Source organism: Bos indicus x Bos taurus, chromosome 10 (assembly GCF_003369695.1).
Source record: "Bos indicus x Bos taurus breed Angus x Brahman F1 hybrid chromosome 10, Bos_hybrid_MaternalHap_v2.0, whole genome shotgun sequence".
NCBI lineage: Eukaryota > Metazoa > Chordata > Mammalia > Artiodactyla > Bovidae > Bos > Bos indicus x Bos taurus.
Window position 1 is genome coordinate 765,002 of NC_040085.1, and position 23,991 is coordinate 788,992.

A 23,991-nucleotide genomic window follows, 5' to 3' on the forward strand; every position below is an offset into this window, starting at 1 on the left:
GACTGAAGGCACCAAATATTAAGATCCTGATGAACGAGAGCTTAGAGGTGATCTCATTCAGTGGTTTACAATCCTGTTTGGAAGTCAGATGAAATCTTGATGGAACCTTATTGTCTTGGGATATATGTCATTGTCTGAGAAGTCTCTCACTGACCTCCTAAAGTTCCACTAAGACATGTAAGAGCCTCAGACCAAGACATCTCTGGTGGCCCAGTGGTTAGGGGTCTGCCTGCCAGTGCAGGGGACACGGGTTCCATCCTTTGCTGGGGGAGCTAATATCCCCCATGCCACAGAGCAGCTAAGCCCATGCACTACAACTACTGAAGCCTGAGTGCCCAGAGCCTGTGCCCTACAGCAAGAGAAGCCACCGCAGTGAGAAGCCCACACCCCACAACTGGAGCGTAGCCCCCACTTGCTGCAATGAGATAAAGCCTGCACACAGCGACAGCACGGCAAAAAAAAAACCTTGGACCTACTGTAAGGCTGTGTTCATTTTGCACATATATTATTTGTGATCAGAAAAACTGAATAACTTTTCTAAAACAACGCACTCCGTGAATGACTTGATAAAAATTGCTGTTTCAGGCTGTGATTTACATAAGAGCAATCAAAGGAAAGGGCTCTCCTGGTGGCTCAGTGGTAAAGAATCATCCTGCATTGCAGGACGTAAGAGATACAAGTTCAATCCTTGAGTCGGGAAGATTCCCTGGAAGAAGGCATGGCAACCCACTCCAGCATTCTTGCCTGGAGAATCCTATGGACAAAGGAGCTGGCAGGCTGCAGTCCATTGGGTCACTAAGGGACAGACAGAAGCCACTTAGTACATGTGCACGCACACACGCAGCCAAAGGAAAAGAGGGGAAAGCATTCAAATGTGAGAGAGCATTGTCCTATTTCCTATTTAATGATTTTTCCTCCTGTTTTGTCTTCTATTTTGTTATTGAGAACATTGCTTGCTGTACAAGAATATTAACTAATATTACTATTTCTTAAGAAAGGGGCAGCAAACCAATAGGAAAAAATGAACAGAGATCCAATTAGTTAATGGAAGAGAAGGTACAAATGGCTTTACAAACATGTGAAAATAATCCCAGTCTCTTATTTAAGAAGTACAGATTAAAAATGATCTGAGATAGCATTTTTCATTAATCAAGTTGGCAAAGATACACACTCCACTGGCAAAACTATGTGAGTGAAAAAGGTATTAAACTCTAAAGGAGAGTGTGCTAGTTTCTGATTAGTGGTTATGAAGGTCAGAAGTCCTAAAATTAAAGTGTCAGCAGGGTTGCATTCCCTCTAGACGCTCCAGAGCAGAATCCATTTCCTTACTAAAAGCTTCCAGAGGCCACTTGCATTCTTTGGCTCACGGCACTGTTCTCCATCTTCAGATCCCGCATTTTGTCTTTCTTTGACTCTTACCCTCCTGCCTCATAAGGAACCTAGGGATTACACTGAACCTACCTAGATAATCGAGGATCATTACCCCCATTTTAATTTGTGTAAAATCCCTTTCACCATGTAAAGTACTAGATTCTGAGAGATTAGGATTTAGACATCTTTGGGGACCATTATTTTGCCTACCACAGGGAGCAAGTGATTTTGTCTGTCAAGATATAGATACTCATGTACTTTGATCCCACTATTCTTTTTATCTAGAGATTCATTCCACAGGTGTCATCACATGTCATTTTACATGTATACGAAGTTGTGAATTGCATTTTTTTTATAATAGCAAAACGTTGGAAATAACCTAAGTTTCTACAAATAGAGGATTGGTTAAATGATCTTACATATTTAAATTAGGATATCATGCTGCCATATAAAGGGCTTCCCTCGTAGCTCAGCTGGTAAAGAATCTACCTGCAATGCAGGAGACCCTGGTTCAATTCCTGGGTCGGGAAGATCCCCTGGAGAAGGGATAGGCTACCCACTCCAGTATTCTTGGGCTTCCCTGATGGCTCAGCTGGTAAAGAATCTGCCTGCAATACAGGAAACCTGGGTTCGATCCTAGGGTCAGGAAGATCCCCTGGAGAAGGGCATGGCAACCCACTCCAGTATTCGCCTGGAGAATCCCATGGACAGAGGAGCCTGGTGGGCTGCAGTCCATGGGTTCACAAAGAGTTGGACACGACTGAGCAACTAAGCACAGCACAGCACAACTACCATATAAAAATGAGGAAATTATTTACTTACAGGGAACTCACCAGGATGAATGAGAAAAGTAAAATGGTAAACAATGTCTGATGTTTTACTGTTTATATAGGGGAAGTGTTTGCTCGTTTATAAAAGTATGCTGCTGTGGCTACTGCTGCTAAGTCGCTTCAGTTGTGTCCGACTCTGTGCGACCCCATAGACTGAAGCCCACCAGGCTCCCCCGTCCCTGGGATTCTCCAGGCAAGAACACTGGAGTGGGTTGCCATTTCCTTCTCCAATGCAGGAAAGTGAAAAGTGAAAGTGAAGTCGCTCAGTCATGCCCGGCTCTTAGCAACCCCATGGACTGCAGCCTACTAGGCTCCTCTGTCCATGGGATTTTCCAGGCAAGAGTACTGGAGTGGGGTGCCATTGCCTTCTCTGTTATAAAAGTATAACATACTTTTTATATGCACACAGTATTCTGATGAATAAACAATAAATAGGAAGCTGGCAGTGTTGGTTGCCACTGGGAAGGAGAACTGAGTTGCTGTGGGCAACTGGGTGAGAAGGGGCACTTTTCACTGAATGGACTCTTCAGGATTTGCTCAGGGTTTTTACTGGTTATGCTGCTTTCTCTTTAGTGTCTTCCTCTTTTTCATTAATATGACCTTCAACACTCTTGTGCAAATGAACTCACAAGTTCTACATTTAATCTTACCAGCTCATTTCCAATTGTCTATTAAACAACTTTATATAGGGGCCATGAACCAACCCCATAAAATCTACTTGAAGATAATTCTCTTCAGACAATATTCATGCAATAATTGGAATGATGTTCTCATTTGTACTTTCTTAAGACAGTCCTCTGTAACAGTCTGTATACCAGTATATCCTAATGTTTTGTAAGTTCTTGGGGCATTATCCTTATATGTTGGTGACTTCAATCATCTTTTAAAATACATTTTAGAGAACAAATGTACGTTTGCTAATCAGTTTAGCTATAAATAATCTCCCATTATTTAGGAAGATCTTGAATATTTTTACTTAATTATATCTTAGTACATCTGAAAACTTTATTCAGTTCTATAGAAAATATATCTTAATGCTAGGCCATTTACATGTAGTGTATCATTTCTAAATTATCCTGAATTGTAGTTTACTTTGTGCACCCAAATCATTCTTCTCTTTGTAGGACATTCAGTGAGATAAGTAAAGCAGAAGAACAGTACAGCTTGTGCCAAGAACTTTGCAGTGAACTTGCTCAAGATCTACAGAAAAAAGGACTTAAGGTACTTCATTTTTATATGGTATTCTTAGTTTTCTAAATTTTTAATAATAAAAAGCAACCTTAAACTGAGAGTTAGATTTTGCATTTAAAAACAAATTGGGATATATCAAAAGAGTTCTTATCCTCAGTAGAGACAAACTGAATTCTAACCCTTATCTGAAACCTGTGATGAGATCATTTTATGAGGAGCAACTTACAAGGCTGGAGTGACTCCAATATATTTCCAGAGGAGTTTGTATTACATTGGGAGTACATTTGAATAAGTTCAAAATCAGAGTTATATTGGCAGTAAACAATAAGGCAAAGAGAAGGATTTCTCTAGAACTGTACTTTTTTAAATGCCTTTCCAATTATCCTTTAATGTCATCGTCAGGTAGACAGTGACCTTGTGGAATAGGCATTTTGTTTCAAGGCCTTAATCCAGGTTGCTTAATACATTGAGAACAAAACCTGGAAGTCTTTGAACTTTGTGTTTTATAATCTTCACTCACAACAACCTATGTTTAATATTTTTCCAACACTCTCAAAACAGAGGTGGAGTTATTACAAAGTGTAATACAAAAGCATTAAAAAGGTATTGCAAAGAAAGGGCCATCTAATGAATATTTTCTTATAATTCTTCTCTATTATACCTTAAATATAAAGAGAGTTCTTTTTAAAAAAAACTTTAAATAAACTTTTCATTTTAGACTCATTTCAGATTTATAAAATAGTTACAGAGAAAATAGAGACTTCCAGTATACCCAGTTTCCCTCATTATTAACATCTTATATTATCATAGTGTACATTTCTACAGTACAGAATAAAGTTAACAGAAATGACCAGTTAACTTTGCCCTTTATATAAAAGTCTTTCATAAAAGATCAGTTGGGGAGGAAAATGGGATTTTTAGATTACTTATGGATTTTACTTATTCTTTATGACTATATTCATTACCATGTTTTGTAAATAATTGATTATATGTCCATACTCTCTGTACATAAGAGACCTTTCTGAATTTTTCTAACATGTAAAAAACTTTTTTTCTAGAAGTTAAAGAGCTATATAAAATAATATATTCTGTTTGTTACAGGGTAGAACTGTTACCATTAAGCTAAAGAATGTGAATTTTGAAGTAAAAACTCGTGCCTCTACAGTTTCAACTGTTGTTTCAACTGCAGAAGAAATATTTGTTATAGCTAAAGAACTGCTAAGAACAGAAATTGATGCTGATTTTCCACAACCCTTGAGATTAAGACTTATGGGTATAACTTTTACTGTTTTTCCTTAAAATCTGCAAGACATTTCCTGAGAGTCAATTTGAAAAATAGTCTCACCTCCATTTTATTTCTTGAACCCATTCAGGGAGTTGTATTTCTTCTACTTTCATTTTTCTTGATACTTAGAACCTGATACACGTGAAGCCATGATCACTAGTTTAATTCCTGTAAGAATCAGTTAGTCATTCTTTTCCTTCAATACTTACTGAAATCCTTGGGGTTAGGCATTTTTCAAAATTTTGAACTTCAGATTTTAGAAAGCAAATTCAGTACATGTTGAGTATATTGTGTAATACTCTTTTGGGATCTGAGGCAGCACTTTATGATCAAACATTTTATTATTTCTGTAGCAAAACAAAAAATATTCACACTGAGTTGTAAAGACTCTAAATAGCTTCACATCAATCTTGTCATCAGTTAACCATTTGTTGCTGACAATTTTCAGAGCTTTTAGATTTCGGAATTACAGATAAAGGATTGTGGCACTATAAAACCACATTTCTAGCCATCATGGGGTAAAAAAGACAAACAAACCACGTTTCCAAAGTGAACAAGTGAGAGAATGTTGGCACTCAGATGCCAACTTTACTGCTTGGGGGTCGTCAGCCATACTTTCACATGTGAAAGATAGCACACGTGGAAGTCAATTTGAATATAGTACGTTAACTAAAAGAGCTAGAGTAGATGTTAATAGCAGCTTTATTTATAATTCCCAAAACTTGGAAGCAACCAAGATGTCTTCCAATAGTAGGTAAATGGAAATTGTGGTACATCCAGACAACAGAATATTATTCAGCACAGAAAAGAAGTGATCTATTGGGATAGAGGATGGGGGAGAAGAAAGGAAAGGAAATGAGCTGTCAAATGATGAAAAGACATGGAGGAAACTTAGATGTATATTTTTAACTTAAAGAACCAATGTGAAAACACTACAATACTGTATGATTCCAATACAGAAATGCTGGATAAAGCAAAATGGTAGAGATCTGAAAAGATCAATGGTTGTCAAGGGTGGGGGGAGGGAGGAATAGGCAGAGCACAGAGGATTTCTAGGGCAGAGAAACTATTCTGTATGATGCTATAATGGTAGACACATGTCCTTATACCTTTGTTAAAATCCAGACTGTGCAACACCAAGAGTGAGCCGTGATGCAAACTGTGGACTATGAATAACAATGTCATGTCAGTGTAGGTTCATTGGTGGTAACAGCTGTTCCACTCTGGCGAAGGATGTTGATCGTGGAGGAGTTTGTGCATGTGTGGTCGCAGGGTATATATGAGAACTCTCTGTACTTTCTACTCAGCTTTGCTGAGAATCTAAAATTATTCTAAAAAATAGAGCCTATTGCAAAAAAGGAGCTAAAGAATCAATGCAGGGGTACTCTTTCTGCCCCCTTCTGATGCCTATGTCAGAAGCTTTCTCTATCTCCTTTATACTTTAATAAAACTTGATTACACACACACACACACACACACAAAATAAAAAAAAAAAAAAATAAATAAAGAATCAATGCAATTGGCTCCAATTAGTTACTCGGTATTTAATGGTATCGTGAGTCAGATATTAATGGAAAGACCTATATATATAGGTCTTTCCATTAATGCTAACTCCAATAGATACTTACTATTTAGTATACCCAGCATTATGAAGAGAGTAAATTTCTGTTCATAATACCACCTTTGGGAAAGTATCTAATTCAGAGAATATGCAGTGTTGCTTATTATTTTTGGCTAAACAGGCTTTTTAATAAGTGTCACAATACTGTTACGCAAAATGTCTATGCTTTACAGTTGAGTTGGTTTTGTTGAATTGGAAACGGATTAATTCTGGTTGGTTTAATTTAGGGGTGCGGCTCTCTGGTTTTCCCAATGAAGAGGAGAAGAAACACCAACAAAGGAGCATTATTGGCTTCTTACAGCCTGGAAACCAAGCCCTTTCAGCCACCGGGTGTATATTAGAGAAAACTGACAAAGATCAGTTTCTAAAACCTGCACAAATGTCTCATAAGAAGAGTTTCTTTGATAAAAAACGATCTGAAAGGAAAGCGAGTCCCCAAGACACATTTACATGTGAAACCGTAAATAAACAAAGTTTGCAAACATCACAGTCATTCCAGGTTTTAAACAAGAAGATGAGTGAGAATTTAGAAACAGAGGAGAAATCACATAGCTGTCAGACATTTACCTGTCCTGTCTGCTTTAGGGAGCAAGGAAGCGTCAGTCTGGAAGCCTTTAATAAACATGTAGATGCATGTCTTGATGGACCTTCCATCAGTGGAAACTCCAAAATGTCCTCGTGTTCACACGCTTCCTCTACAGAAGAAAACAAGAAAGAAAATGTATGTGATTCTGTCTCTCTCTGTGAGAAGCAGGGTTATGAAACCCACCAGAAGAATACAGAGATCACGTCAGTAGATCCTATAGAGCTGGTAGAGACTACCGGTAAACCATCAAATACAGAAGATACAAGTGCTTTAAGTAATAAGCCCAGTGAAGAAGAGGAATGTTCTGGTCTTTCAAGCAAATTATTTAATATGGATCCTCAGAATTCTTGTACTGTTTCATTGGAAAATGAAGATGTTGGGTCATTAAGAAGGCAAGAATCCCCCCAACCTAATTTATATGAAGTAATCAGTGACCAAGTTCTAGTTTGTCCTGTTTGTAACCTAGAACAAAAGACTTCAGATCTTACCCTATTCAATGTGCATGTAGATGTTTGCTTAAATAAAGGCATTATCCAGGAACTGAGAAAGGATAAGATTAATCCATGTAACCAACCCAAAGAAAGCGCCAAAAGTACTGGTGAGTTTATGGGTTTTTTTTAAAGAGCTTGATTTTCTAGGAATGCTTTATTAAAATTCAGATTGCTATTAAATCTAAAACATATACCTTTAAAGGGATAGTTTGTGTATGTTGCCACTTAGGAAAATGTTAGTTACCTTACCATAGGCTAGAATTAGCTGAAGCCATTAGATTTGAAATTTGGGGAAATCTTTGGTTTAGGCTTGCCTTAGCACAGAGTGAACTTAAAGATTTAGGGAACTGAGTGATCTGATCCAAAAAGAAACTCCTTTAGAGAACGTTTGCCAAGGCACAGTGGTAAATTAACTGTAATTATATGGCCAGAAAGCCTCTTTAACTTGTTTTCTGGTAGTTCTGACTCTGACCCAGCTTCCAAATTAGCTGCAATACTAATGAAATAAGTAAATTACAAAGAAATTATTTATAAATTCAAACTATGTAATCCTGAAGAGATTTTTATTATCTTTAATCAGTTAACTTTAACTCTTTAAATGTTTAGAAACCGTTTTTACTATTTCATGTTATTCATTATGCATTATCTTCCCTCTAAAGATAACTCAGGCAAAGCGCAGAAGACTGGAAACAAAACAAAAAGGTATGGCTAATTTGAGTTTTAATAAAGCTAGCCATGAAATTGTTATATCTTGAGGCCTGATTTTTAGGAAATGTTAAAATTTGCTTTTATAAATCAATAGTAAAAGTTTTAAAATCACTTATTTGCATAAGCAATTTAAAAAATCTCTCCATGCGTTTAATTTTGTGCTTTTCTGTTGTTGTTATTGTTTTTCTTCGTGTGTATTATTAATCACATGTTCTGTTTTATTCCAGGCCAGGATTGATGACAAAGTACTCAGCATCAAAGAAACCAAAACCAAACAATCCCAGACACACTCTTGATGTATTTTTTAAATGAATGTTGAACATTTTATCAATTTTTGATTGAAACTTGTTATTTTATAATAACTGAATGTATTCTTCCCTGTTTCAAGCTTACAGATTCATTTAGTGAAAAGCAAGTACAATAATCCCTTTGTATAAATTTGGAATATATACTAATTTACTTCTGTATACTTCTTTTGATAACAATGAGAATTTCACTTTCAGTTATACTTCAGTTAGATAATTCTGTTAGAAATAATTTTCAAATGAAAAGTTGGGAATGAGATCAGGAAGTGATTTCTTTATTATGTTTTATAGTGAATATAAAAACATATATTTATAAGGGCTTTCAGAGGTTCAGATAAAACTATCAGAGCATAAGAATTTTTAGCACTTAACCACTTTGTTGGCACTGGATGCTCTGCTTGATCTTAGTATCTTCTACAACTTTGAATAATTATTTTTAGCTCCTAGTATCTTCAGATACCTCATGAGAATTCGTTACTAGTATTTATCATAAGTTCTATGAAGAGTATTGGCTTAGCAGAGTTAGCCTGCATGCTTTTGTTACCTTCAGGAAAATAATATCACAGTGTTATTTTCTGTGTTAAAAGAACTTTTGTTTAAAATATGATTATTCATTTTATTTTTTTAATTTAAAATTTCTTTGTCCAATGAATAAGCACTTATTCACTTTAAAAAATATTTAAGATTCAAGGTCATTATTTTCTTATCTAAGACTTTTAAATGGCAATATTTCATTTCTTGGCAGTTGTATTTGTACTTTACACAGATCTGTAAAAAAAAAGAATAAATTGTACACTATTTTTATCATGATCTTCTAGAGAAGAATGTGCAATTCAAAAGATTAATGTGTTTTAAAACACCTCATTTATCTTAGTTCTTTTTCTATCATGTTTTTATTAATATTCGTGAAAGAAGACAGCTTAACAATTGTTAGCTTAAGTAGTTGCTCCAAATGCTTTCATGGTATCAAGAGTTTTTATGAAAAACAAAACAATTATTTAATAGAAACATGCAGATGGGACCCATTGTCTGTTACTGCTTTAAGGAACTGAATCTTTTATTCTCATATTTTTGTTTCTTCTTTTCGTATTTTATAGCTCATTACCTAATTGTATAAGGACATAATGTTTTAGGAATAGTGTAAATTAGGATCTCACACAACCTTTGGCCAAAGTGGTAATTTGACTTTAAATAACTAGATAGTTTAAAATTAGGCTTAGTGTTTATTAGAATACCAATTTCATGCCTAATATTATTATATGCTATGATGAATATCTAGTTATAGAACTGCGATTCTTGATTATGTGATTTGCTTATATTAATTCTCTACAAAATTAAGTTCAATGAAGCACTGATGTAATGTATTGAAAAGTAAATAACACCATATTCTTTTGTATTTTGTTTCAAGTTTATTTTTATTGATTTTTCAACATTAGAGTAAATACTAAATTATTTTCATTTAGATTATTCATTTAATGAAATGCTATCATTTAGTAATATTTAATAAAAATTTTAAATGAAACTTTAAATGTTTAATTTTTTAGCAATAGAAATGCTTTCCTTACTTTTCCACTCTTTTCCTACCTCTGTTATTTTCAGTCTTATTTTCTTTGCCCAGAATTTTTTCCACATCCTTTTCTGTTTTATCTAATAATCCAACTCATTTTATTATAATTTTATTTGGGGGACATTAAAAAAACACAGCAAAACCACAAAGAATAAGCACCTATAATCTTACCTATGTGGAGGGTGACAATATAGCGAGCCACTTGGGAGAACACATTTGCAACACATATAATTTACAGAATACTAGTATCCAGAATGTATATAATCCAGAATACACAAATGATTCCTGTGAATCAGTAAGAAAAAGACAACCAATAGAAATTTGGTCAAAAGCCTTAAAGTGGCACTTTACATAGAAATCCAGGTGTCCAAGAAACATGAAAACATCCTCAGCCATTTTAGTAATGGGAAAAAAACCTCAAAGAGATATAATAACACCTCTCCCAGATTCATAAGAATGAAAAGATCTAATGATATTGTTTTGGTGATGATGTGGAGCAATATGAACTCCTTTAAAAAAAAAGGAAAGAAATTTAATTCTTTATATGGCTGTGCCGGGTCTTAGTTGCAGCACTCAGGATCTCAACCTTCATTGCAGCACATGGAATCTGTATTTGCCGCAAGCGGCATGTAGGATCTAGTTCCCTGACCGGAAAGGGAACCCAGGCCCGCTGTGTTAGGAGCTCGGAGTCTTAGCCACTGGGCCACCAGGGAAGTCCCTATGAACTCTTACTTTAAACAACCTCTTTGGAAAACAGTCGGCCCTTTAGCAACTCTGAAGATGTGTATACTCGATGTGTAACTGCACTCCTGTATATATGCTGGTTATCTTCCATTTGCCCTCCTGACTTATTCTGTGCCCTTCATTCTGCACTATGTCCAATGAGGCATCATGGCAGCAAGAAGCCACTGCAGAAGGTTTCAAGGAAAAACGATGAGGTTGGGTATTTATTCTCTCATATAGCTTTCTGATATGATTCTCTCATATATTTTTCACTTTCATGCATTGGAGAAGGAAATGGCAACCCACTCCAGTGTTCTTGCCTGGAGAATCCCAGGGACGGGGGAGCCTGGTAAGCTGCCGTCTATGGGGTCGCACAGAGTCGGACATGACTGAAGCGACTTAGCAGGAGAAGTAGCAGCATAGCTTTCTGAAGCTGGTTAAGCCCCTTGAACAAAGGTCACAACCTCTTCATATGTCATTCTCTGCTGTCTCCCTCTCCAGGCTCTGACAATCCCTTTCTTACCCTCACCCTTTCACCCTACAAGGTGGCAATAGTCTTGCCCTTATTAGCCCTCAGGTGCTGCCCTATCTTTTGTGCTTTCCTCACACCCTGCCCAGGTGGCGCTCGTGGTAAAGAACCCGCCTGCCAATGCAGAGAAATAAGAGATGCAGTTGGATCCCTGGGTTGGGAAGACCCCCTGGAGGAGGGCATGGCAACCCACTCTGGTATTCTTGCCTGGAGAGTCCCATGGACAGAGGAGCCATGGGGTCACAAAGAGTCTGATAGGACTGAAGCAACTTAGCACAACACACACAAGCTGCCCACGCTTTTGTAAATGGTCCCCTTTTAAAAACTCATCTCAAAATACAAGGTTTTTTTCTTTGTTTCCCTGCCAGGGCCATAACTGATACAATGTCTTGGGGTAACTATTGAACATGTTTTTAGGAAGCATTTGCAAGGTTACACATAGCAGCACTGCAATAACCAAAAAATATGGAAATAAGCCTAATGGTCAACATTGGTAGAAAGGCTAAATTCTACCATTGCATTTTCATGTATATTCAAACAATAGAATTCTACACATTAGTGAAAGTGAAAGAACAGGTAATCAGAAGGTGGGTGGACATCACAAACGTAATGTGCAGCAACAGAAGCGAGTCATAGAAGGATGCCGTCAGCAAGATTCCAGGCATGTAGCTAAAAACTGTCTAGCGCTTTAAGAATGTATTCATATAAATCAAACTATAAAGAGAACTAGGTACATTATTGTCCCCGAGATAGAATAGTGACTTTCTGTGGGGAGAAAAGGGGATGTGATTGAGCAATGCACGTGGAGCTGCTGAAACGCTGTCAGCGCTCTCTTGTCTTAGGTGGTGACTGTGGGTGTTTACTTCTAAAATATTATTTAAATTGTACATATATATTTTATACACTCTTGTTCATAAATGACCTATATCACAAGTTTTTTAAAAAAAGTCAGAAACTTCTTTCTTTATTGAGGTGAAATTTTCCTCCATCTCTGCAGGTATTTGCCTCGATCAAGAAAAGGTACATTTCTCTCTGCTAGGACTGTGCTGAACACAGCAAGAAAGAGCCATCCCTTGTCAACATTTTCACTTTTTCTCCTAACATTTCCCCCAATGCTACAGCCACAGCAGCATTTGGTCTACTCTCCAGTGTCAAATTGTCAAAGTTGGCCAAATATTTTATCATCTCCAAACAAATCACCATCTTTCCAGCCTATGATATGCGTCCCCGTTCCTCAAAGTCCCTCCTTTAAACACTAAGTCAGTTCTGTATATTGGGTTTTATTTTAGCACCCTACTTTTTAGCATCACTTCAGAATTTCATTTCAGCTGTGAGTTATAGAAACCCAATCTGTCTCTTAAAAAAATCAGTTCTAGTTTTCCCATGAAACATGAATTTCATTGGTTAGCATTAGCTCAGTAGTTCAAAGATGGGTTCACAGTCTAATTTTCTTGGCCTCACATGGCCAGCTTCTGGTCACAAAATGGGTGGGCTTTTCCATGTCCAGCCTTACACATGAGTTCAGGTAGGAAGACAAGGAAGTGAAAAGGATAAAAGGGCAATGATAAAGGACTCCCACTTTAAGGAGCTTTCCTGGAAGCCCTATGTAACAATTTCCACTCCATCTCATTGGCCAAACTGTCACATGGCTTCCTCATACTAAAGGGAACCTGGAAATGTAATTTTTAGCAAGACACATTGCTGCTGCTGCTGCTGCCAAGTCACTTCAGTCGTGTCCGACTCTGTGCAACCCCATAGACGGCAGCCCACCAGGCTCCCCCGTCCCTGGGATTCTCCAGGCAAGAACACTGAAGTGGGTTGCCATTTCCTTCTCCAATGCATGAAAGTGAAAAGGGAAAGTGAAGTCGCTCAGTCGTGTCGACCCTCAGCGACCCCATGGACTGCAGCCTTCCAGGCTATTCTCCCCTAATTCTGTAAGTTCAGTAAAACTCAAAACTTCTCATGTTTTTTCTTGGAAGTTGTTAAGTAGGTCCTAAATTTTATGTGGAAGAGCAAAGGCCCAAGAATAACAAGGTAGAACGACAGGCCCTAGTACATATCAACATTTATTAAAAAGCTGTTGTAATTAATACCACATACTAATAGAGTAGTACTGCTACTACTAAATTGGAAAGACTGATGCTGAAGCTGAAGTGCCAATATTTTGGCCAATTGATGCGAAGAGCTGACTCATTGGAAAAGACCCTGATGTTGGGAAAGATTGAGGGCAGGAGGAGAAGGGGGTGGCAGAGGATGAGATGGTTAGATAGCATCACTGACTCCATGGACATGAGCTTGAGCAAACTCCAGGGGACAGTGAAGGACGGGGAAGCCTGATGTGCATGGAGTTGCAAAGAGTTGGACACAACTTGGTGACTTAACAACAGCAACAATAGAGTAGTATTGGCATGGATATATACGTTTTAGACAACTCAGTACAAAAAGTATCTGCTATTTAATGAACCGTGCCTGAGGTGCTGCTGTCCATGTGGTTGCAAACAGTCAGACACAACTTAGCGACTGAACAAACAAACTGCCTAAACTCTGACCTTCCGACTGATTGCTCGGCTTTTCCTGCTCTAAACCATTTTGTGCAATTATTGCACATTAGCCACAAATGACGTTTTCATAATGTCACCATTATGTTAGACACAAAAGATGTCAAAAGCTCTCAGCTCTGTCCAGGATCAGCGGGAGTTGAGAAGAAAGAATTTTCAGCATATGATAATTTCTGTGGTGCAAACGGGCTTCCCTGGTGGCTCGGCGATAAAACACCCGCAGTGCAGGAGACACTGGTTCGATCCCTGGGTCAGGAAGATCCCCTGGGGAGGAGAACATGGCAACCCACTCCAGTATTCTTGCCTGGAGAATCTCATGGACAGAGGAGCCTGGCAGGCATAGAGTCGGACACGACTGAAGTGACTGAGCACGCATGCATGTGCAAATACCATGACAGATTTCAAGCTATTGACATGATGTCAATCAGTTCACAAAATTCCTAAAAATTTAACAATCAGCTTTTGGTTGCCAGTACAAATGAGCTCCTACAAATCACTGTCCCTGGCGCACACTAAACTCAGGTTTGACGTTCAAGGACACTGAAGTCACACAGCATAGCTTGTAGTTTCCTCAATAAGCCAAGCTGCTTCTCCCTTCTGGTTTAATGTCAGTTGCTCCCTCTGTCCAGAATGTGCTTCCTGAATGCCCCTTTGCCCTCTGCATACACAGTAAACATACATGACCATTCATCAAAAGACAATTAGCCCAAGGATCACCGTTCAGCCCAGGGACCACTTTCAGGAAATGGTCCCTGCGCTCTAGGAAAACTGATCAGTCACTCCTTTGTGCCCCTGTTTCTGAAATGTTCTTTGCTGTGACTTTGCTGTGGTCTCTCTCTACTGGGTTGTAGGCTGCTAGAGATGCTGTCTTTCTCTGATCTCTGAACACTAAGCATGAAGTACAAAGCCTGGCACTTAGCAGACGTTAACTATTATTTGTTGACATATAAATGAATAAATAATATTTGTCCAAAGACTGATGTCTCTTCTATCTTACCATATTTTCTTTGGAAAGACAGGGTGATGGCTGACATAGATGGCTGCACTCAAGCTGGGTCATAGGGATGGACATTCCAGGAACAGAGAACTGCACTTCTTCCCCTTTATTGGGTAGTGGCTTGTTTTAGAAATGGTTTATTACTCTGTTCTTTCAAGGTAGCTTGGAAATATTTGGTAAAAGGCTCAAATTATGACCATTAACTTAGGGCTTTAAAAAAATGCTTTTTGAGGAAATTTCTCATTTTGAAAAGTGTATCTGGTGCTGATTTTTTTCTCCCATTTTGAAAAACAATTATATGTTAGAGCATCCCAGGTGCTGGTAGGATGTCCGTGAACTTCACAGAGAGGTGGTGTTTATACCCCTGGAGCAAAAACTGGTTTTTTTTTGTTGGATCATTAAGGGATAATCACCTTTGCTTTGTAATACACAGTTGAATTACCAGTGTTCAAGAAAAACTCAAGTGATATTATAAGGAGTATTGAAAACATGATCACATTTATTAAATCATAATATTGGACTGTTCCCCTTACAAGTGTGAGGTAATTTATTTTCTAAAATTGTTGCTATCTACAGAAGGCTCAGGGAGACAGAAGATAATTCAGAGGCAAATAGTTTTCACCCTTTCCATCTAATCGCAGTCTCTTAAGTTTGTCATTATTGCAAACTCATATATACCTACGTGTACATATGCATAGATGTACATACACCACATGAATATGTGTGTATATACCTACTTTGTTTTGGGGGACTCCAAAATCACTGCAGATGGTGACTGCAGCCATGAAAACGCTTGCTCCTTGGAAGAAAAGTTATGACCAACCTAGACAGCATATTAAAAAACAGAGACATTACTTTGCTGACAAAGGTCCGTCTAGTCAAGGCTATGGTTTTTCCAATAGTCATGTACAGTTGTGACAGTTGGACTATAAAGAAAGCTGAGTGCTGAAGAATTGATGCTTCTGAACTGTGGTGTTAGAGAAGACTCTTGAGAGTCCCTTGGACTGCAAGGAGATCCAACCAGTCCATCCTAAAGGAAATCAGTCCTGAATATTCATTGGAAGGACTGATGCTGAAGCTGAAACTCCAATACTTTGGTCAACTGTTGCGAAGAACTGACTCATTGGAAAAGACTTTGATGCTGGGAGGGATTGGGGGCAGGAAGAAGGGGACGACAGAGGATGAGATGGTTGGATGGCATCACCGACTCAATGGACATGAGTTTGAGTAAACTCCAGGAGCTGGTGATGGACAGGGAGGCCTGGAGTGCTGCAGTCCATGGGGTCGCAGAGTTGGTGACCACTGAGTGACTGAACTGAACTGATACCTACTAAACACACACACATGACCTCTGCCAAACCTATATCTGTTATTAATTCTGTCAGCCCTTGTTACACCATTTCTTTTTATTCCTTTTGTCAAGTCTTCAACAGCTGCCTAATCTTTAGTCTTCCAATTTATGTCTCAGCTTTCACCAGTTTCTTTCCTTTCACTAAACCACAGACAATGCTTTCCTAACATCACTCTTATTTCTGTGTGTGTGTGTGTGTGTGTGAACAAGAGGTGGGTCAGTTCTGGGGTCAAATCTAGTTCTGTTTTATGAGGCTTTTTTTTCACTCTCAGAATATGTTAAACTTTGAAACTCCTAATTCAAGCACACTGTGTTTATGTATAGTAGGGATTCGGTGGCGATATCCTGGCTGTTCACTATTCTACATTTCTTCCTTATTATTTGAATTTTAGCTAGGCATACGATTGCCCAGCATAGTTTACTATATTTCATTAATTCTTTACTTTCTAAGCCACTACAGTCTGTGGGGTCGCGAGGAGTTGGACACCACTGAGCCGCTAACACTTTCACTTTCAAGAAAGAAAGAATACCCAAGATGGGGAGGCCAGTAGGTTACCACCGCAGTTAAAATGGGATACCAAGGTTTTCCATTTTCAAAGAGGGAACTGAGTCGTACTTTATTCAAAAGAAAATTCTGGAAGCCCATTTAGAATTAATTCAGTACTGAAGATCCAGTAGTGTTGGTTTTATAAAGCTAACCTCGACAACTCCGAATTGTATTCTATTCAGTTCAGTTCAGTCGCTCAGTCGTGTCCGACTCTTTGTGACCCCATGGACTGCAGCATTCCAGGCTTCCCTGTCCTTCACCAACTCCCGGAGCTTGCTCAAACTCATGTCCATTGACTCGGTGATGCCATCCAACCATCTCATCGTCTGTCCTCCTCCCGCCTTCAATCTTTCCCAGCATCAGGGTCTTTTCCAATGGGTCAGTTCTTCACATCAGGTGGCCAAAGTATTGGAGTTTCAGCATCAGTCCTTCCAATGAACATTCTGGACTGATTTCCTTCAGGATGGACTGGTTGGATCTCCCTGCAGTCCAAGGGACTCTCAAGAGTCTTCTCCAAATTGTACACAGAACCACCTAATGTGGCCGGGACTTTGCTCTTAATTTCTCACCAAAGGTGCTTCCAGCACAGCGCGCGCCACACCTGAAGGCGGCCGCGCCGGGGCAGGACTGCAGCCCCGGGCTAGGCGCCCGCAGCGGAGAGCGGGCCCTGGTGTGCACGGTGCCCGCGCGTGGCGGGCCTCGGGGTCGGACGTGGAACCCGGTCCGCTCGCCCCAGGGCGCAGGGCGGCAGCGAGGGGGCTGCGGGAGGACCTGAAGGGCGCGGCGGCCGGCCCTAGAGGGGCCTGTCCCGGGGCTGCAAGCAAGAGCGGCCTCAGGAGGTGGCGGCGGCGGCCGGAAACGAGTTCCGTGAGTCCGGATACAGGCCTGGAACTCCCTCGGCGGCGGCGCGGGGCGGGCCTGGGGAACTGGTTGAGCAGCTGCGTGTGCCCCAGGGACCAGAGCCCATCCTCACCCCTGCGGCCTAGGTGGACTGGGTTTCAGCTTTGGGATCCACACCCTCCCAAGGGTTGGCTCACGTTTCTCAGGACGTTTTATTTCAGGTTAACCCTGCACTGTAGGTGGAAGGAAAGTGTTCCTCTTTCAAATTAAGGAAGAGGATTTTCCAAGAAATGATTCAGCCCTTTTACAAATAAGGAAAGAGTTTTATGTGCTGTTATCTCCTACTGCCTGAGCCTTCACTAATTTATTGTGTGACCTCAAATAAGTCACCTCATTTTTCTGTACTTTAGTTTTTAAAGCATGGAGGGGTTCCTCTGTGCCTTGGGAATAAATTTCCAGCATAAACTGAGAGATGCTGTTTAAGAGTCTTTAAAGTTAAGCATGACGTCGAGTCTCTTAACAGGCACACCATCCATGTCAGCTCGCTGCGATGGCCTCATTTCCCAAAGACCAGCCTTGGGTGCAGAACATCAGTTTCTTAAGATAGTCTTCAGTTAGTTCATCCATCCATCCATCCAGCTAGCCAGCTGTTCTTTCTAGAAATATTTTCAAGAAAGTACTATGTAAATGCATATTTTAGATGTAGAGAAGCAGACAGAGCACGGCATAAAGATGCAGAAAGTAATATGTAAATGAACATTCTAGATGTAGAGATACAGACAGAGCATATTCTGGCCCAAGCTCAATTTCTTGTTGTAAGGGGTTGATAGATAATGAAATAAGTAAGCAAATAAATGAATGAGATATTTTAAGGTAGTGGTAAATGCTATGGAGACTATGGAATAGAGTGATGTGATTGTGACAGGGGAACAGGAGATGTGGTGATCAGGGCAGACAGGATATTTGAGCCAAATCTCTGAATGATAGGAAGGAATCAACCATGGGACCTTCCTCAGCGATCAATGCAAAGAAATAGAGGAAAACAATAGAATGGGAAAGTCTAGAGAGCTCTTCAAGGAAATTAGAGATACCAAGGGAACATTTCATGCAAAGATGGACACAATAAAGAACAGAAATGGTATGGACCTAACAGAAGCAGAAGATATTAAGAAGAGGTGGCAAGAATACACAGAAGAACTGTACAAAAAAGATCTTCATGACCCAGATAATCACTATGGTGTGATCACCAACCTAGAGCCAGACATCCTGGAATGTGAAGTCAAGTGAGCCTTAGGAAGCATCACTATGAACAAAGCTAGTGGAGGTGATGGAATTCCAGCTGAGCTATTTCGAATCGTAAAAGATGATGCTGTGAAAGTGCTGCACTCAATATGCCAGCAAATTTGGAAAACTCAGCAGTGGCCACAGGACTGGAAAAGGTCAGTTTTCATTCCAATCCCAAAGAAAGGCAATGCCAAAGAATGCTCAAACTATTGCACAATTGCACTCATCTCACACACTAGGAAAGTAGTGGTCAAAATTCTCCAAGCCAGGCTTCAGCAGTACGTGAACTGTGAACTTCCAGATGTACAAGCTGGATTTAGAAAAAGCAGAGGAACCAGAGATCAAATTGCCAACATCCGCTGGATCATCAAAAAAGCAAGAGAGTTCCAGAAAAACATCTATTTCTGTTTTATTGACTATGCCAAAGCCTTTGATTGTGTGGACCACAACAAACTCTGGAAAATTCTGAAAGAGATGGGAATACCAGACCACCTGAGCTGCCTCTTGAGAAATCTGTATGCAGGTCAGGAAGCAACAGTTAGAACTGGACATGAAACAACAGACTGGTTCCAAATAGGGAAGGAGTCCGTCAAGGCTGTATATTGTCACCCTGCTTATTTAACTTATACGCAGAGTACATCATGTGAAATGCTGGGCTGGATGAAGCACAAGCTGGAATCAAGATTGCCAGGAGAAATATCAATAACCTGAGATATGCAGATGACATCACCCTATGGCAGGGTGAAAAAGAACTAAAGAGCCTCTTGATGAAAGTGAAAGAGGAGAGTGAAAAAGTTGGCTTAAAACTCAACATTCAGAAAACTAAGATCATGGCATCTGATCCCATCACTTCATGGCAAATAGACGTTGAAACAGTGAAAACAGAGGCTGATTTTATTTTTGGGTGGTCCAAAATCACTGCAGATGGTGATTGCAGCCATGAAATTAAAAGACACTCCTTGGAAGAAAAGTTATAACCAACCTAGGCAGCATATTAAAAAGCAGAGATGTTACTTTGCCAACAAAGGTCTGTCTAGTCAAGGCTGTGGTTTTTCCAGTAGTCATGTATGGATGTGAGAGTTGGACTATAAAGAAAGCTGAGCGCTGAAGAATTGATGCTTTTGAACTGTGGTGTTGGAGGAGACTCTTGAGAGTCCTTTGGACTGCAAGGAGATCCAACCAGTCCATCCTAAAGGAAAGGAGTCCTGAATATTCACTGGAGGACTGATGCTGAAGCTGAAGCTCCGATACTTTGGCCACCTGATGTGAAGAGCTGACTCATTTGAAAAACCCTGATGCTGGGAAAGATTGAAGGTGGGAGGAGAAGGGGACGACAGAGGATGAGATGGTTGGATGGCATCACCGACTCGATGGACATGAGTTTGAGTAAACTCTGGGAGTTGGTGGGGGACTGGAAGGCCTGGTGTGCTGCAGTCCATGGGGTTGACACGACTGAGCGACTGAACTGAACTATGGGAAGTTTGGGGGGAAAAGCATTATAATTAAGAGGAATAGCAAATGCAAGGCAGGAGTGAAACTGATCTATTGTTGAAAAAGGAGGAAGCGGACTTCCCTGTGGGCCGGTGGTTAAGACTCCACCTGACAATGTGGGAGATTCTGAGTTCGATCCCTGGTGGGGGAGCTAAGATCCAACATCTTGGTGTTCTGCAACTAGTACTGAGATTTTGTGCCCTGCAAGGGAAGATCCTGCGTGCAGCAACTAAGACCAAGTGCAGTTAAATAAATATTTTAAGAAAAAGAAAGAGGAGTAAGAGCAGACTATTTGAATATTAGGTATTGCAGGGGAGAGCGGATGATATTGGTGTGGTACACAGAACCAGTTCAGGCAAGGCCTTGATGCCCTGAGAGAGGAACTTAAATTTGGTATTGTTGGTGTTTTAAAAGTTTAGCCATTCTAACAGGTGCATATTGGTATCTCCTTGTGGTTTTAAGTTATGTTTCCCTAATAGATACTGATGCTGAACATCTTCTCATGTGCTTATTGCCATCTATATATCCTCTTTGGTTCCTCTTTGTTCCATTGAAGTCTTTCCCTATTTTTAAATTGGATTTTGTTTTCTTACTGTTGAGTCATTTGTCAGATGTGTGATTTGCATATATGTTCCCCCAGTCTATAGGTTGTCTTTTTTATTCTCTTAACAGTATTTTTCACAGAGCAAAGTTTGAAATTTTTCTAAGGTCCACTTTTGTTTTCGTTTACAGTCATGCAGTTGGAGTCATGTGTAAGACAGAACTCTTTGCCTAATCCCAGTTTATGAAGCTTTTCTCCTGTGTTTTCTTCTAAAAGTTTTATGATTTACAAAAAAAAAAAAAACTTATTTCTTTGGCTTCACCAGCTCTTAGTTGTAGCAAGCAAGATCTTCGATCTTTATTGTGGCATGTGGGATCTAGTTCCCTGACCAGGGAGGGCCCCCTGCCGTGGGAACAGGAAGTCTTAACCACTGGACTGCCAGGGAAGTCCCTTTTCAGCTCCTTTATATTCCAAAATAACAACAAACATCAACAAAGAAGCAAACAAACAAAAAACAACTCAGTAAATCCTGGAGTCTTCTCTAAGCTATTTAATAAAACCTGCCATCTGAATATGTATTATGTATGTGACCTGTACATACAGGACCTAGAAGCTTCCCTTGTGGCTCAGGCGGTAAAGCGTCTGCCTACAATGCGGGAGACCCGGGTTCTGGGTCAGGAAGTTCCCCTGGAGAAGGAAATGGCAACCCACTCCAGTATTCTTGCCTGGAAAATCCCATGGACGGATGAGCCCGGTAGGCTACAGTCCGTGGGGTCGCAAAGAGTCGGACACGACTGAGCCACTTCACTTCATGTGACCTGTGATGTTCGTACTGTACAGTAATATTAATGTTTCTAGTAAAAGTCAAATCTCCTTTCATGTAAATGAAAATAAAACATGTTTACCACTTTTAACCTTCATTCGTGACTATTTATATGATGTGCTGTGTTTCATGGTTTTGTTTCTGCAGATCTGGCATCCCACAGGGTTCTGCTGACAACAATTTTATCTCTGTAAGCTTGTATAGAGTATTTGGGCTCCTCCCTGCCTAATCTTGTACAAACATTTTATAAACAACGCCCCTTGAGAAGTCAGTGGCCACCCTCCAACCTCCTAGAGCTATATTCTGCATTGCTGACTTCAGGGTGGTCCTTGAGAATAATGTTTTGTTTGGGATAGGAAGATGTTTAAGGCTGTGAAAACACTTGCAGTGTGAGGAGAATGTGGAATCTTGATAATACAGCTTTATAAAATATTGAAGCAAAGTTCCCACACCCAAAATAGCAGACTGTGAAAGGCTCAAGGCTGTTGTTTCAGGTTTTTAGCCCCAAGGTTTGCCACATGAGGTTTGCTTTCTCTTCAACCCTCTTCGATTCCCACAGTCATGCTTGCTTGCTTGCTTTCAGAGCTGCCAAATGAGAGAAGCTTCCAGAATGCTGCTAAAAGCAATGATTTGTATCTTATGGAGAAGCTGTTTGAAAAGAAGGTTACTATTAGTGCTGTGAACAATGTGAGTAGAAATCACAGATGTGACAAGTGGTAGCAGTGTGGGTTTACACAGTGCAACTGAAATAAAAACAAAATCGAGTCTGCTAAATGAGATGAGGGGGAGCTCTTTTGTTGGCAATTCCAGAATGTTTAAGCTGATAGTGGAATCAAGCTGTAGAAGAGGCTCTGGGTGTTTTCGTTGTTCTAATCTGAGGGGACGTGCCCAGGGTCTTTATGTGCAGCTGTGCTAAGCCTATGGGTGGGCAGTGTAGCCAGGTGTCGAGGTTATGGGCCTGGACTTGGTTCTGGATCACAGCCTGTGGATCACTTTGGCCTCACACATTCTGGAAAGGCAGAACATCTTTTGCTATACAGTGCATCACTGTTTTCTCATCAGTGATGTGCTTTGTGGTTGGAGCCTTCCAAATGTAAAATCCAAAGGAAAGTACGGGTTTGCTTTTTACTGCTTGTGGAATATAATACATCTGCCTGTTGGGCAGTGAGGCCTCTCCAGAGACCCAGCTCTCACTTGTTCTTCCGTGCCTGGTTTAGGGGAGAAGTCTCACTGCCAGAAAAATGGATTGCTTACTGCTTGGTTTTGTGGATTTCCTGACAGCCCCACAAGGCAGGGTTCATCAGAGTGAACAGACTGGAGGCTGTCTCTGTTGTTTAGGACGATTTGTGGAGAGTGGTTCAAGGTGGGGATGGCAGAGGTGGGTTGGATGCTAAATGAAGCGTAAACTTTAAGAGACCTGCTTGTACAGACTCCTTCCAAGGAACGTGGAGGGCTCTGGCAGTGTGTTCCATTGCTATATGATTTTGTAAAATCTGAAAAAGGAAGAAATTTAAACTGCCATCAGTTAAGCTTTCTGACTCTGGCCTTAAAGAGGGCTCCTGAAAAGTGTAAACTTCACGTTCCGCAAAACCTGGATCTGTTCCAGGCAGTAAGTCATAGAAGCTGAGGTGTGCAGTGGAAGGATGCTTAGCAGTTGTGCATGGGTGTATGTGAGGGCATTTGTCTGTCTGTGTATATTGTGTGCATGTCTGATATGTTATGTGTGAATATCCTGTTCATTATACATAGACATCCTAGAAAGAGTAGAAAAATGGCAAATTTTTGCAGCAGAACAATTTTAGGAACAAAAAAGAGGAAAGGAAACAAGAAAGGAAGGGAGCAAAAGAAATAAGGGCCTTTGAAAGTAATATCTAGATTAACTGTTGAATAAGTAAAGCAATAATAATTTATCTAAACAGCAGGAAATAGATCTTCCAATATACCTTTCAATAACCCTTTGAAAATTTTTCCATAGAACTTTCTAATATTTTAAACCATACTTTTATATAAAAGTACTTAATACACTAAAACTAACAGCCAGTGTAGCAAGTTATCATAAACTGCTGGTGAATTATATTATAGTTTCTAGTGACATCTTTTTTAGTCCTGTTTACAGCAGATTGCTGACATGGTTGCTTGTAGAGTTCTTTAAAATCAGTGATGGCAAAGATGAAAAAAAAAAAATGGAAGTGGTTTTACTGACTTACCTTGGATGCTATTTTGGTTGTATCCTTATTCACAAATAAAGTTAAAGGGGAGTTTCTAAGCCCAAATTGGACATACTAGAATGTAGCTCTAGACTGCAAACAATAGCAAGGGTAACTCATGTTTTATCAAACCTAGTTTATCACC

The 23,991-nt window shown here is 39.8% G+C and overlaps 2 protein-coding genes across 3 annotated transcripts in view; both read left to right on the forward strand.

Annotated features, from left to right (window-relative positions):
- The window catches only part of POLK (DNA polymerase kappa), an 80,885-nt gene extending 70,975 nt beyond the window's left edge, over positions 1-9,910 (forward strand). For both annotated transcript variants that reach the window (XM_027552895.1, XM_027552896.1), the window contains exons 11-15: positions 3,326-3,422; positions 4,494-4,665; positions 6,526-7,482; positions 8,035-8,077; positions 8,311-9,910. In XM_027552895.1, coding sequence (XP_027408696.1) covers positions 3,326-3,422; positions 4,494-4,665; positions 6,526-7,482; positions 8,035-8,077; positions 8,311-8,395 — 1,354 coding nt within the window. In that variant the 3' untranslated portion in view covers positions 8,396-9,910. The remainder of the gene's footprint in view (positions 1-3,325; positions 3,423-4,493; positions 4,666-6,525; positions 7,483-8,034; positions 8,078-8,310) is intronic.
- Positions 9,911-12,003: 2,093 nt separating this feature from the next.
- ANKDD1B (ankyrin repeat and death domain containing 1B) overlaps positions 12,004-23,991 on the forward strand; it is a 74,581-nt gene continuing 62,593 nt past the window's right edge. The window contains 4 exon segments of the mRNA XM_027552745.1: positions 12,004-12,058; positions 17,235-17,447; positions 17,450-17,527; positions 22,223-22,326. Of these exon segments, the coding sequence (XP_027408546.1) occupies positions 12,004-12,058; positions 17,235-17,447; positions 17,450-17,527; positions 22,223-22,326 (450 nt within the window).